The sequence below is a fragment of the Schistocerca serialis genome, chromosome 6 (assembly GCF_023864345.2).
Source record: "Schistocerca serialis cubense isolate TAMUIC-IGC-003099 chromosome 6, iqSchSeri2.2, whole genome shotgun sequence".
NCBI lineage: Eukaryota > Metazoa > Arthropoda > Insecta > Orthoptera > Acrididae > Schistocerca > Schistocerca serialis.
The window spans coordinates 187,848,419-187,863,242 of NC_064643.1; the positions used below are offsets into that span (position 1 = coordinate 187,848,419).

At 43.3% G+C, this 14,824-nt stretch overlaps 1 protein-coding gene across 1 annotated transcript in view; it reads right to left on the reverse strand.

Moving 5' to 3' along the window:
* The window catches only part of LOC126483713 (uncharacterized), a 121,508-nt gene that overhangs the window by 11,035 nt on the left and 95,649 nt on the right, over positions 1 to 14,824 (reverse strand). Inside the window, exon 2 of the mRNA XM_050106808.1 lies at positions 4,005 to 4,265. Within this exon, the coding sequence (XP_049962765.1) occupies positions 4,005 to 4,265 (261 nt within the window). The remainder of the gene's footprint in view (positions 1 to 4,004; positions 4,266 to 14,824) is intronic.

Genomic DNA, 14,824 nt, shown 5'->3' on the forward strand with positions numbered 1-14,824 from the left:
GCAGTACCACCACAGCAAGGCTGTTTTGGTTAGTGTTACAAGGCCAGATCAGTTAATCATCCAGACTGTTGCCCGTGCAACTACTGAAAAGGCTTCTGCCCCTCTTCAGGAACCATACGTTTGTCTGGCCTCTCAACATATACCCCTCCATTGTGGTTGCACCTGCGGTACAGCTATCTGTATCGCTGAGACACGCAAGCCTCCCCACCAATGGCAAGGTCCATGGTTCTTGGGGGAGGGGGGGGGGCTCCTACCGTATGGGTGATGAAACTTTAAACCAGTCTGTGGAAACGACTTCGATCACGAGCCACCTACTCCAATGAACCAATACCTGTATATTTAATAGGATCGCCACATATGGTCAGTGCCGGGAAGCAGACTGTATTTCTTTCAGGTATATGAGAAGACAGGGACATGGTAATATCTTTTCGAGTTCTCTAAAGGATGATGTTAGCAGAGTTTTTATAGTTTGTGGGTTTTCTGTGTTGGATGGTACAAAAGAGCAAGGTGGGAGAGAATTTTTGGATGATAGACATGATTGCACATTGAGAGACACAGGTCTCCATCAGACTGCAATACCTGAGGGTAGTTTGGAGATGTACTGCAATGCAGTAGCAAAATCCTATTCCTTCGTCCATGCCGTGTGTGAAGTCGAGTCTTCCTAATTTTCCCAACAAGAAGCACCACCGCAACTGCTCATACTATCTTTTCTACTACCTTGTATTGGAGGAGAAAGCTTCGTTTGGATGTGGCCTTATGCACTGTACATGGTTGGCTGAGCTACGACAACATGTTTCAGTTTCCACCAACAGGTCAAAACGCGGTCCTGTTGCATTAACTCAGCTGGACCTGTTTCTCTACAGGATGCAGAATGTCTTAGATATATCGCTCTCTGTCTTCTGTTCAGGTCTGACTTAAATTGAGATGATCACATGGACGAAACTGCAGCAAATGTGGGGTAGAGACTGAGGAGCAGTTGCAAGATGCAGAGGGACTGTCTAAAAAACAGCACTGGAGTTTTTGCTGTATGGGATCCTTAACAGATAGGTTCGAAAAAGGTGACTCATTTCGAGATAGAGAGTGGCACGAAAATGATTCACCCATGCTGTAATCGTTAAAAGACATCCCTACAGGATCCAGTGCAAGTGTGTGGTTGTTGAATAGATGGACTTGATTCCAAATCGCAGACAGAATTTCTACCAGAAATCATAATGCTATCAGCGACCCGTGTGTGCCTGTAGACTCAAGACCGCTTTTTATGCAGGGTGACACTAACATAGTCGTTATGATCATATTTTTAATAGCGCTGTCCTTGCGTGAAATGTGTGTTGTCGGCTGTAGAATCGCTCTCTGGTCAGTTTCAAATGTTGTTTCTCAATAGTGTTCCTCAAGAAAATTATCGTGTTACGTCCATGAATTCCCATTTGACTTTTCTGGCGTGTGTGATCCGATTGCTGAAAAAGAACTACTCGCCATGCGAAGTGGCTCTCATGATCAATTTCATTAATTAGCCTGTCAATTTGGTAACAATGACGTGCCACCGGGTGGCTCGAAGAGATGGATAGGTCAGCGTGGAATGATTCTTGATAGGCGTTTGTTTTTTCCCTTGTGGCGATATCTTTCAACGTATTTCAATCTCCCACCAACACAAAACGAGGAAGACTCTCACGATTTGTTTCGTAAACGCATAAAATGGCATCGCAGTGGGAAAAGGGGATCTGCCATAGTGTACAAAACAGCTAAGTCCTCTTGAATTATAGCTTGTTGTTTTCGAACGTAAAATGATTGTGTTCATTCCGACATGTGAGCCAATGGTATGAAAGATTGTATTCTCTAATGTTATTTCACGTGTCTGAAATGTTTGTAATACATGTGCATGACAGTTTATTTACAGACACTGATCGTGAGAGACGGTCTCAGGCCGTGTAATTTGTTCATCAAGCTGAAAGAAATTGCTTAGTATAGATGTTTTTTCTTTGGATTTTAAATTCTCGCTTTTTCTTTAGTCTGATGACGGTTTCGAATAAGGTTGGTTGGTTGGTTTGGGGAAGGAGACCAGACAGCGTGGTCATCGGTCTCATCGGATTAGGGAAGGATTGGGAAGGAAGTCGGCCGTGCCCTTTCAGAGGAACCATCCCGGCATTAGCCTGGAGTGATTTAGGGAAATCACGGAAAACCTAAATCAGGATGGCCGGACGCGGGATTGAACCGTCGTCCTCCCGAATGCGAGTCCAGTGTCTAACCACTGCGCCACCCCGCTCGGTTTCGAATAAGGAGGACCTTTCGCAGTGACCGGTAATTTTCGCAGCAAAATAGTCAAAGTTTTTTCTCCTGATTTTATGCGGGGTGGACATGTCTCTGCTGATCATCTGTAATCAGCGATGGTACACTTCGCTGGATGTCGCAAAATAATGAGATGCGAATGGTATCCTCCAGTTGAACATAAAAACTATACTGATTTGGGTCAGGAAACTAAAAGAAAATGGACTGTGCCTGTTTTCGTGGAAAGAGGACATTTATTATCATTGCATTTGTGTTTTTCTTTTTTGATAGATGCTTCATTATAGGAGATGCGTTGACCTCAAATACCATTGTTCTCCATCGCAGAACGGCAGGCTCGGGAGGGCAACTCCACTGCCTGTGGCCCCTGGACACAGCCGCGCTTCAACGAGAAGCGGGTCGGTGCTGCGAAATTTCCCTTTCGTGTTGATCGAGTGTCGTTGCCTCAAGGCAGGCCACATACCACAAGTGACCACGGAGGATATCAGAAGGCCTGGCGAGGCCAGTGACCATAGAATAGTGGCAATGGGCCGCAGGAAAAGCGCTGGGCAGAGCAGCTAGCCATTTGAAAAAGCGATCTGCAACGTTCTCTGCAGTTGTTGTTCCACAGGGGTCCAGTCTTTCCGAGAAATACTTTTAACAGATAGCAAGAAAGAGTTGTGTTGACGATAAATACAATTGTTCTCCATCACAGAATGACAGGCTGCTGAGGGTGAAGGGGTTACATCTCTACTGTGGGTGGTCGCTGGACACAGCAGTGCTCTGACCAGGGGACGGAGTGTGGGGGCTGTGTCGCTATATTTTAGATGAACAAGTTGCACTTGGGGTGGCCGTCCTCTTATCTCCTATTGTTTAGTTGATTATACATGTTATTGTGATGGCGAAGAAGTGTCGCATCAATGCGGTTAGCGATTACGTTGAAGGCGGAGGTGCCGTTGAGCGCAAAACATGGAGGAGCAGCTGGCCATTTGAAAAAGCCTGTGTTCTCCCCATAGGTGGATGGATGGAAGGAGGGAGGGAGGGGAGCGATGAGGGGGCTAAGAGGGCCTCCATTTTCGGTAGTTTGTAGATGCCTCTAGAAGACAGCTCACATTCAAATACCACCCCGTCTGCAGTCTTTTGGGACGACGGTTTTCCCCAGTACATATATTGCATTATGACATGTTCATTACAAGTGGTGGTTTTTTCGCGACAATTTTAAAGTGTAATTAGAACTGTGATGCATTTTTCCCATCAGTTGTGGTAGCGGTATTGGCTTCGATTACCTGGGCTGCAGGGTGGTTTTTGTGCAGGCGTCTGTTGCGAATTCTGATGTCAAACAACGATACCCACTGCCCTCAGCTGTATGTTGCCAGGTAATACACTTCTTAAACTCCTCTCTGTCCAACACCAGCATCTCATCAGCTGAAGATATTTCCAGCCAAAAAGAATAAAGATAGTATCTTACACCCCTGCCTTTTTCCCACCAGCTTGTAGGTGAAGGGTGATGTCTGAGTGTGCCTGTCACTAGTTTCGAGTGATCTTGCGAAACTTTTTCCGAGTAGGATAACACCAGTTACATGGTATCATCAGTTTTTGAGCTATATTGAGATTTTAGGACGTCCTTGCGTAGCGCTATGCGTATTGCTGCATAATTAGGCCCAATTTTTATGATTAATTACGTAATTAGGACCTGTCTTTACTTCATTTTCCTGACCAAAATAAATAAAGTACACTAACCTTACCTTCCTCTCCTGCATCTGGATGGTTTCCATGTGTTGGGAGATGCACTTGGGGTTTCTATCCAGTAGAACCAGGGTTCGTGACTTGAAAAGGACCTTGCCAGTTTTAATTTCCCGTCAATTTGAAGCACTTCTGGTGGTATAATTGTGTTAGGATGGTGCACATGGGCTTTCCGTCCAGAAGGACCAGCGTTTGAGTGCCAGAAAGGGCACAGCCAATTTAAATTCCCACCATGGGAGGTGGGGTGGGATGTCAGCACAACCCTGGAACAAAGACATTCGCACCAAAATTCGAAGTTGTCGCCAAAATTCGAAATTCCTGCCAAAACTAGAAATTCTCGCCAATAGGGTAAGTGGGGGAGGGGAGGAGGGAAGGAGCTGGAGCCCACATGCAGTATGAGAAAAACATATGACGTCATCTGGTGGTGGGGGTGGGCGTGGTAATGGAGGTGGATGTGGTTGGGGAGATTAATTGATCAATTTAATTAATTTGCATATCAGTTTGATATCAAAATTGCCCTGATGTCACCACTACCCTATTACTCTAGGCTAAAAACTAAGTGCTTTCAGAATTCATTTCGGAGATGATTTTTTTAAATAGCTAACAACTTATTAATGTAAAACAATGGTACAAAATCAATCATCTGTATTCAGCAGCTATTTTTTTAAAAGTTCCTGTACAGGAATGATGTCTTTCCTGTCTCACTGCATTAACAAATACGCAGGGAAACACCCTGAACTGTAAAAAAAAAAGAATGATTACTCATAAAAGTAGGAAATAATATGAATGAAAATAATTATAAATAATAGTACATACCAGAATCTCTGGAATCCATATTACTTTTCGCCACACTTTGTAACACACCCGGGAGTACGAATGGGTGGGGTGGTACCTTAAACTGACTTCTCGTTTCATGACCGTGCGCCCTGTCTACACCACGTACCTCGTAATCCCCCGGCGGTCGTACTGTTCTGCTCCACACTGCTGTTGGCTTGCCTGAAATTATCTATCTAAATATGCAAGCGGGTTTAGGGGAGCCACTCAACGTTAGAACACAACACTGTCCTATGCCTGGTATGAACATCTACACTCCTGGAAATGGAAAAAAGAACACATTGACACCGGTGTGTCAGACCTACCATACTTGCTCCGGACACTGCGAGAGCGCTGTACAAGCAATGATCACACGCACGGCACAGCGGACACACCAGGAACCGCGGTGTTGGCCGTCGAATGGCGCTAGCTGCGCAGCATTTGTGCACCGCCGCCGTCAAAGTCAGCCAGTTTGCCGTGGCATACGGAGCTCCATCGCAGTCTTTAACACTGGTAGCATGCCGCGACAGCGTGGACGTGAACCGTATGTGCAGTTGACGGACTTTGAGCGAGGGCGTATAGTGGGCATGCGGGAGGCCGGGTGGACGTACCGCCGAATTGCTCAACACGTGGGGCGTGAGGTCTCCACAGTGGTCGGCGGAAGGTGCACGTGCCCGTCGACCTGGGACCGGACCGCAGCGACGCACGGATGCACGCCAAGACCGTAGGATCCTACGCAGTGCCGTAGGGGACCGCACCGCCACTTCCCAGCAAATTAGGGACACTGTTGCTCCTGGGGTATCGGCGACGACCATTCGCAACCGTCTCCATGAAGCTGGGCTACGGTCCCGCACAGCGTTAGGCCGTCTTCCGTTCACGCCCCAACATCGTGCAGCCCGCCTCCAGTGGTGTCGCGACAGGCGTGAATGGAGGGACGAATGGCGACGTGTCGTCTTCAGCGATGAGAGTCGCTTCTGCCTTGGTGCCAATGATGGTCGTATGCGTGTTTGGCGCCGTGCAGGTGAGCGCCACAATCAGGACTGCATACGACCGAGGCACACAGGGCCAACACCCGGCATCATGGTGTGGGGAGCGATCTCCTACACTGGCCGTACACCACTGGTGATCGTCGAGGGGACACTGAATAGTGCACGGTACATCCAAACCGTCATCGAACCCATCGTTCTACCATTCCTAGACCGGCAAGGGAACTTGCTGTTCCAACAGGACAATGCACGTCCGCATGTATCCCGTGCCACCCAACGTGCTCTAGACGGTGTAAGTCAACTACCCTGGCCAGCAAGGTCTCCGGATCTGTCCCCCATCGAGCATGTTTGGGACTGGATGAAGCGTCGTCTCACGCGGTCTGCACGTCCAGCACGAACGCTGGTCCAACTGAGGCGCCAGGTGGAAATGGCGTGGCAAGCCGTTCCACAGGACTACATCCAGCATCTCTACGATCGTCTCCATGGGGGAATAGCAGCCTGCATTGCTGCGAAAGGTGGATATACACTGTACTAGTGCCGACATTGTGCATGCTCTGTTGCCTGTGTCTATGTGCCTGTGGTTCTGTCAGTGTGATCATGTGATGTATCTGACCCCAGGAATGTGTCAATAAAGTTTCCCCTTCCTGGGACAATGAATTCACGGTGTTCTTATTTCAATTTCCAGGAGTGTATATTCTGAGACGATATGGAAACCACAGGTTGCACTGTTTACACCATAAATCGTAAATGTTTATCCCAATAAACAGTCTTGATGATTAACAGTCCAAAGATCATTCGGACGAGCGTACGCGTAACCGACACGACGCGGGTGATTGTTGATAATGCGGAAGCCGAATGATCGAACGAAAGTTCTTACGCTCGTCACACATACAGATATCTGGTAATAGTCCTCCTTGTCACTAGTAATGATATAACACTGTTCGTAAAGTTAATTTCTCAGTTCTCACTTGTACGAGCGTGCGCGTAACCGTCGCGGCGCGGCTGATTGTTGATAATGCGGAAACGCGATGATCTAACGCATGTCCTCACGCTCGCTAGAAGACACTGGCACTTGACTGCACTCTTTTAGGGTAACTAATTTCTACTGATTCACATCAGTTCATTCTGGGAGACCGAACACGGCGCGGATGATTGATACAGTACGGTACGACACGCAACGAGAGGATACACAAATACATTATCAGCAGCACTGCTCATTTTTAATTACATCTTGACGCACCTTCCTCTGAATTACTTCCATATTTAATCACTTTACTGTTATAGCACTTGTAGCAACACTTCAACCTGAATACTAACAATGCTTCTCACATGAGAGCTACACACTACACAACATAACAGTATCGTGTCCCGCGCTCGACTCTCTAGGCGCGGCTGCCCGCAAAGATACTCCACAACGAAGCCAGCGATATGACAATACGCTTACAACTTCAAGTGAAAACACACTTCAACGCATTCACAAACGCAGAGTGATTTCAGACCAGTAGAGAAGCTTTAGATACACTGCAATCGAGAGTAAATATAACCTAGCTCTACCGTACGTCAGTTTACAATCAGCAAATAACACACTGCCGCAGCAATACCCCCATCTATCGGACTATAGCAGGACGTTATGCATTCCAGGAAGTACTCACATTTGAAAAGTGGATTTCTAGCCACCCTTAGGACGAAATACCCCTATATTCCGCGTTCAACCCATCTTTGTGACATACATTTCATCCGAAATTTAAAATTTCATTGCTATCTACTTCTGGTTTTAGCGACCTTTCTATCCATAGCAATGTGTGGGCATTATTACCATTTACAAGGGACATTAGTTCCGGAACTTTTCCACAGACGCTCCTGCGGCTAATACTACGCTATGTTAATATTTTCTTCCTCTGATCTCCTGTGACAAATGCTACTTTGTCTGAACTCAAAGGGGAACCTTATCGAGCCTGTGGAGAGATTTGTCTATCCCAGAAGACCATCATGTGCATGCAACACCTACTCCACTACCCTGGTAGCCATTTCCTGTGTATAGTGCAAGCCTGATCTAATAAGAGTAGACCTGCAATTCTCCACCCAGTTGCGTATGTCGAATATTTTCGTCCGACACAGTCGCAGATAGTCTGGTTTAGACCTTCCACTCATCTCCACGATCGGTTCTGGGAGCGATGCTGTAAAGTGATAGCTTCACTTACACCATGCAGCCGAGGCTAGCTGTCTTCACCAAATCAGCCAGCTGCCTGTACATATCGATGGCGGACGCTGAGCTCAGGTGGTGAACGTCATTCATGCTGACATGAGCCGCAGTTGACAGCCAGGTGCACCCACTCATTCGCTGCCGGCAAGGATTCCTCCACATCTCGGACGGGGCCCCCGGCAGACAAACGGTGTGGAGCCTGGCGTCATCTTCCGACCTGTCCGCTATTTGCTGAGGGGCTCCATCAGCTGCTTAACAATAGAGCTCTCAATGACAAGCAATGCCACCGTCTGTGCTAGTCCAGACCTCTCAGGAATATCGGGCACAGTGCCAACAGCATGGAGTCCTGTGCTGGCTCAGACATATTCGTACTTTCGGCAGCAGGCAATACCTCAAACGCGTTTTTAAGATGTAATGGGACAGTCGTTTCACCAGAGCTTCGCGACACTGCCACTGTTTGCCAATCACTCAGGTAAGGGTCAACCAACCAGGTCGTGCGAATCGGAAGACGCAGTGGTATCAGGGTTTCCAGGAGGCGCTATGGGATCCAGAGATGCCAAAGCATTCGCCTCTGATGTCCCAGTTCCACCCAGCCAAGAACAGGAACCAGAAGCCTGTCGACCGTGGCCAACAGAGCTTCCAGCTGTGGCCAATTTCCCTGCACCCGTACACACATAATGAGTTATTGTCTCAAACACAGGTAATGTAACGTAACACAGGAAATTGAACTCACTGGACACAAATATTCGAAAAATGGGCAAACTCTTCCAACAAAAATAAACAGCACTACTAAAAACAACTAAGTAGCCACTTACTGTTCACTTGCAATCAGAAGTAAGTCAGAACAGCACTAAACTAAACTATGTAAACAATCCGTGTGCAGTGGATAAGCTGTGGCTGATCTCTGCTCTGCTCTGAGGCTGTAGGTCTACTGGATATTTCAAACATCTGAGATTTGCAAATTTAACAGAATCATACTATATTCATGATTTTGTCAGTATGTTCACGAATGTGCTGGCCACATCTATCACAAAATAAAGTCATGTCTGTATCCACATACAAATATCAGACACCAAAAAAGTATTAAATAGACATCGATCTATAAAAGTGTGTATTAGAATGGATTACACAAACCAAATGGCTGCTTTGCTAGAGAAGAAAAATGGGGCTAAGAAAAGAATTGTGGGTAGGGAAGGTCTATCAATAAAGTTTTATTATTTGTAAAAAAATTCTTAATCAAATAGACAACAAGAAACTTTTATTAGAAACCTGTGTATGTCTTGGGATCGCCAAATATATTAATTTGCTTTCATTAGACTTGTAGATAACATTTTAAAGTTCCTATTTTAAAAGTTAACCACAGTACATTCTCTTTAAATTTTCTGGAAAATGATGCTGTGTTGAAGAAAGTTCATTATTTCATGAATTTATACATAAATTGCACGAATTACACATATGTATGTATATTTATTTATATGTGTAATTGATGAACACACAACACTATCTTATTCAAAATTTACAGAAAGCTGAAATAAAAAATATGTTGCAGTTGATTTTTAGATCAATACCAGATAATTACAAGTAATAATAGCTAGAAATTACAACTCATAAACATCTGTATAATAATGTTACCAAGGTGTGCTTATTAGACTTGTTACTCAACAAAGAGAAACACAATACTTTTTAAGCTGAGCAACTGTAGGGTAAGAATATATTTGTACATTTCTTTCTATGACTGAAGGTTAACATTGACTTGGAGTTGAGCAACGAGTTTTAAATTTTTGTTTGCATTTGTATTCTATGAGGCCTAACTGCAAATATTGTCACTGCACTTAAAAGTTATCAAAATTCTGGCACCTTTCTTTTACTAATAAATTTTCCAAAAATAATATAACATGATACAAAGTATTAAGGGTTCATATTTATATTTTCAATAGGTTCATTAATTTTTTTGAAGTCACTAGTAGGATCAGAATGTTTTAAGAAACTTTATGGACTGTCCATATCTCTCATATTTTTTCTTTCTGGACTTCTGAAGCATGACTTAAGTACTTTTCAACTGTTTTTTTTAATAAAAGGGCCAAAAGTAATGTATACAGAAGTATACTGATCTGCAGTTGTAAGTTATAATCACTGCTAAGCTCACAACTGCATCCATTTGTAAGTCATAAATTGAAAGTAAAACTTCGGCATTCTTAGGTCTGTCACTTCACCTCCAAGCCATAAACACAGTCACATTTGAGAACTGAACTTTAAATTTTATCATTTGACTCGTTAACTTTGTGTTTGAAGTAAGTTTTCTAATTGACACATCTATTGGTTGTTATTTACCCATGACATACTCCTTTAAATCAAATAAAACATTATGTTGGATAAATGTGTCATATAATTTCATTGCAATTTTTGAGAAAACTTTCTGACATTTTAGTAGATGTACAATATCATTTCTTTATTCTTAAAAATCATATTTTTTTTCATAATCTGCATTACTGTTTCTTTTTGCAGTACAAAAATCATATAAAACCAAGCTCATGGTGATATGTTCATGGGAATACTTTTCTCATAGTTTTGAAGCCTAAAAATTTGGCAAGCAAGTTTTTTATGTAACTTCCTTATCATACATCATTTCCGTATTTAAGAAGAATTTCCCAAAGATGCAACCTATCATTAGTAATAACATTAGTCTTTCATGTCCCTACTAGTTAGCAGCAATTAATTTTCTAAATTTATGTATTGTTATTGAATTATATCTTCATGTTTTGATCCTGGGATTTAAATAATTTAGTGAACATGAAAGTCAAATGTGCTGCATGATACAAGAAAATCCCAATAAGTATTAAAGACTTTGCAGGTTGTATAACATTCCCGAAAATGATACAGCTTAATGCATGAGCCACACTACAGTGGAAGATGTTGCAGAACATCACTTGACTGTTGCAAAATTGACTGTGTCACCTGATAAATAGTTTCCTCACAAACAACAATTGTTACTTGCTTTGGACAGCAAGCCATACACAGAAAGACAGTTAGTTAAATACGTGTGAATATACTGTAACATTGCATAGTTAATTAGTCTGTACTGTGATCTGACCGAAACAAGAATGGAAAAAGGAAAATAAATGTTCACTTTATAAGAAGTACACAACAAAAACTGAAATGAAATAAGCAGGTTTTGGAAAAGTCAAATTCTTTGAGTGATACAAAAAAGTTTCCCAACAATAATTTGTGAATAAACTCTGCTGAAGGTTACCATATGGTACTAAATGGTGACAATTATGTTCTCATACGAGACCTTAACTTTTCCCGGCGAATCGAATGTTCAAATACCTTACGGGTTTGCTGCCGGGTGACGTCGTCGAACACCGCCGATATTTCGACAGGAGCACACACTGCAATTCTCAAGGCACAAATGGAAGGAAAAAGAAATGTGCAAGCAAATTTAATACCTCGGTTCACAGAGGAGAAACAAGGAAGACACCACACACAGAACAAGTGTCAACACAACCAAAGATAACCAACATCAGAAAATCGATAGTTACTATTAGTCAACAGGTGAGGTAGCACTAATTCTGTCCTGTTTTTTGATGAGAGACAAAGCCGGATTCCAAGCAGTATTTAAACAAAATCCACCATCTCTGTTAATAAGGTTGCTTGATAGTCTGATTTCAACAGCTTCCTTAATAACACTATCCCAATAGCTGGACATGCAAGCCAGAATCTCCGTGTTGCGGTGTTCGACGACGTCACCCGGCAGCAAACCCGTAAGTTATTTGAAATTATGTTCTCATACTTGAAATTAAAAACTGTGTTTAGTGCTGTGTGATCACAAAAGCTTTGAACATCCTTGTGCCATTTTCCCTCTCTAATTAGTTAAAGTGAAGCATGACGTCCATCCAACAGAACTTTCTGTTTTGCTTTCTTCATGCATTTTCTTATTTGTTTCTCTTACAAACTTTCCATCATAATCTCACATTGTGTCAAAGGAAATTACAAATACTGTTTTATCAGTTCAACATATAATTTGATGTCTCTAATATCGCATGGTTGAAACTCATGACTTAATATCGGCCTTATTTCATTCTAGTTTTTATTTCTTTGTATCTAATTTAAGTTTTGTTGCTTGCCTAAGAAATTTTGTTAAATATATAACCACTTTATCGTACCATACTTGGGGACTGAGTGTAGGGTAGAGGATGCAAGTAACCTGCATCGCTGTTCTAGGCAAGGTTATAGTTAAGATGGGTTACCGTTGGCTTCCTCTGACATCTTTTGAAGTATCAAGTGCGTATCTGTGCCCTGTGGATGACGGTAACGACTGCTTGTGCAGTGTAGTGTCGGGTTTCTGTGGTTATGGATTAAGGGAAAGGAGAGGCTGAAACATAGTACCGGCACACAACCTACTGCTCTCGATTAGGATCAAGGGGGGGTCTGGGGCCCCGAGCTCGACGTCCCCATCCAACAAACGAATCATGGTCAGAAGTGCCACATGTCCTCACTTCATGAGACACTGCAGAGAGGTTCGGAATATAATCCAGAGGTCTGAGGTGAAGACTGCTGATCAGGTGCTTAACATCATCATTTCTCCTCATCTTCTTGTCGATATACTGGCAATGAAGATTTTTCCTCACCATGTTTCGAACCAGCGTACCTCCAACTTTACCGCGACTGCGCAAGTGTGCGTTTTGCGACCTTGGGTACGGAGAAAGGTTTAGTTCCCTGTACCAAAACAATATGTTGTGACAGAACGTCTATTCATATACATTGCTATAAACACTTTATTGCATTACTTTTAATATTATTTTTACATTAGGAGTAATTATCTGAGAGTTATACATTAAAAATCTCCGTTGCAAAATGTGAATAATTCCACTGTATCTTACACCACTGCTGGAGATAAACGGAAATGCAGCGATGGCAGAGATCATTGCCATCACTGATTTAGTACGCTCCATCACGCAAGTGACGGTAACTTCGCCACGTGACCGCGGTCACCCGAGTCGGCTACCTGGAGAACTACGAAAAACATCATGTAACTGGCTACTGAGCAGGATGAAATAAGTTTTGCTATGGGCAGCCACTTCAAGCACATAACACTAAGTTATGCTAAGCGACCGTCTTTTCACCACCACCGTCAGACCGTTCTACGAACATCGCTGCGCTCTGTTGGACTCTGTAGAATTTCTCGTACCTCTCTGCATTACCGCCACAGGGCTTTCTCATTAGTGTTCGACTACTGGTAACAGAACCCATAAAATTTCCTCTTGATATCTGTACTGCGATAGATGCCAGTTCCTTTATTTCGTTTATTTTGCTGAGTACTTAAATTCTCTTCGAGCATTAGGAGCCAGCGATCTATGTTACATTGAACACAGTTTTCCCAAATTCCATCACCAACGAAGACGAGGTAGCACCTGAAGAAGGCAACGAGTTACGTGGCCGAAATATTGTGCCAGAGCGACACAAACATCCGGCAGTAGACGCGATTATTCCACATGTCAAGATCTCGCCGGGAAAGCCTGAAGAGTTCCATACTTAGTAGTCGTATTCAACAGCTCGCTCGTCGAAAGATCCATACCTAAAGACTAGAAAGTTGCACAGCTTACACCAATACCCAATAAAGCAAATTCAAGTTATCCACTTAATTACAAACCCATACCACTAACGTCGATTTGTAGCAGGATTTTGAAGTATATTCTGTGTTCGAACATTACGATGTGCCTCGAAGAAAACGATTTATTGACAAACAGCCAACATGGATTCAGAAAATATCGTTCAAATGGTTCAAATGGCTCTGAGCACTATGGGACTTAACATCTGTGGTCATCAGTCCCCTAGAACTTAGAACTACTTAAACCTAACTACCCTAAGGACATCACACACATCCATGCCCGAGGCAGGATTCGAACCTGCGACCGTAGCAGTCCCTCGGTTCCGGACTGAGCGCCTAGAACCGCTAGACCACTGCGGCCGGCGAAAATATCGTTCTTGTGAAACACAACTACCTTCGAATCCTCGTGAAGTAGCGTGTGCTATTAAAAGGGGATGTCAAATAGGTTCCATATTTTTAGATTTCAAGAAGGCTTTTGACACTGCTCCTCACAAGCGGCTTTAGATAAAACTGTGTGCCTATGGAGTATCGCCCCAGTTGTGCAACTGGATCTGTCATTTCCTCCCTCCCGCCGGAGGTTCGAGTCCTTCCTCGGGCATGGGTGTGAGTGTTGTCCTTAGCGTTAAGTAAGTTTAAGTAGTGTTTACGTCTAGGGACCGATGACCTCAGCAGTTTGGTCCCTTAGTAATTCACACACATTTGAACATTTGTAATTACCTGCCAGAAAGGTCACAGATAGTAATAGCTGACGGAAAGTCATCGAGTAAAACAGAAGTAATATTTGGTATTCCCGAAGGAAGTGTTACAGGTCCCCTGCTGGTCCTGATCTGCACAAACGATTTAGGATGCTATCCCAACAAGCCACATAGATTGTCTGCAGAAGATACTATCATTTACCAACTTGCAAAGTCATCTGATGATCAAAACATATTGCAAAATGATTTAGACAAGATATCTTTATGGTACGAAAATCGGCAGTCGACTCTAAATAAAGAAATGTGTGAAGTCATCCACATGAGTATTAAAAGGAATCCGCTAAATTTCGGTTACACATTAAGGTTGTCTGTTCAACTACTACTTAGGGATAACAATTACGTATGACGTAAATTGGAACGATCACGTAGACAATGCTGTGGGAAAAAGAAACCAAAGATTACTATTTATTGGCAAAACACTTAGAAATTCATCAGGTCTACTAAAGAGACTGCTTAC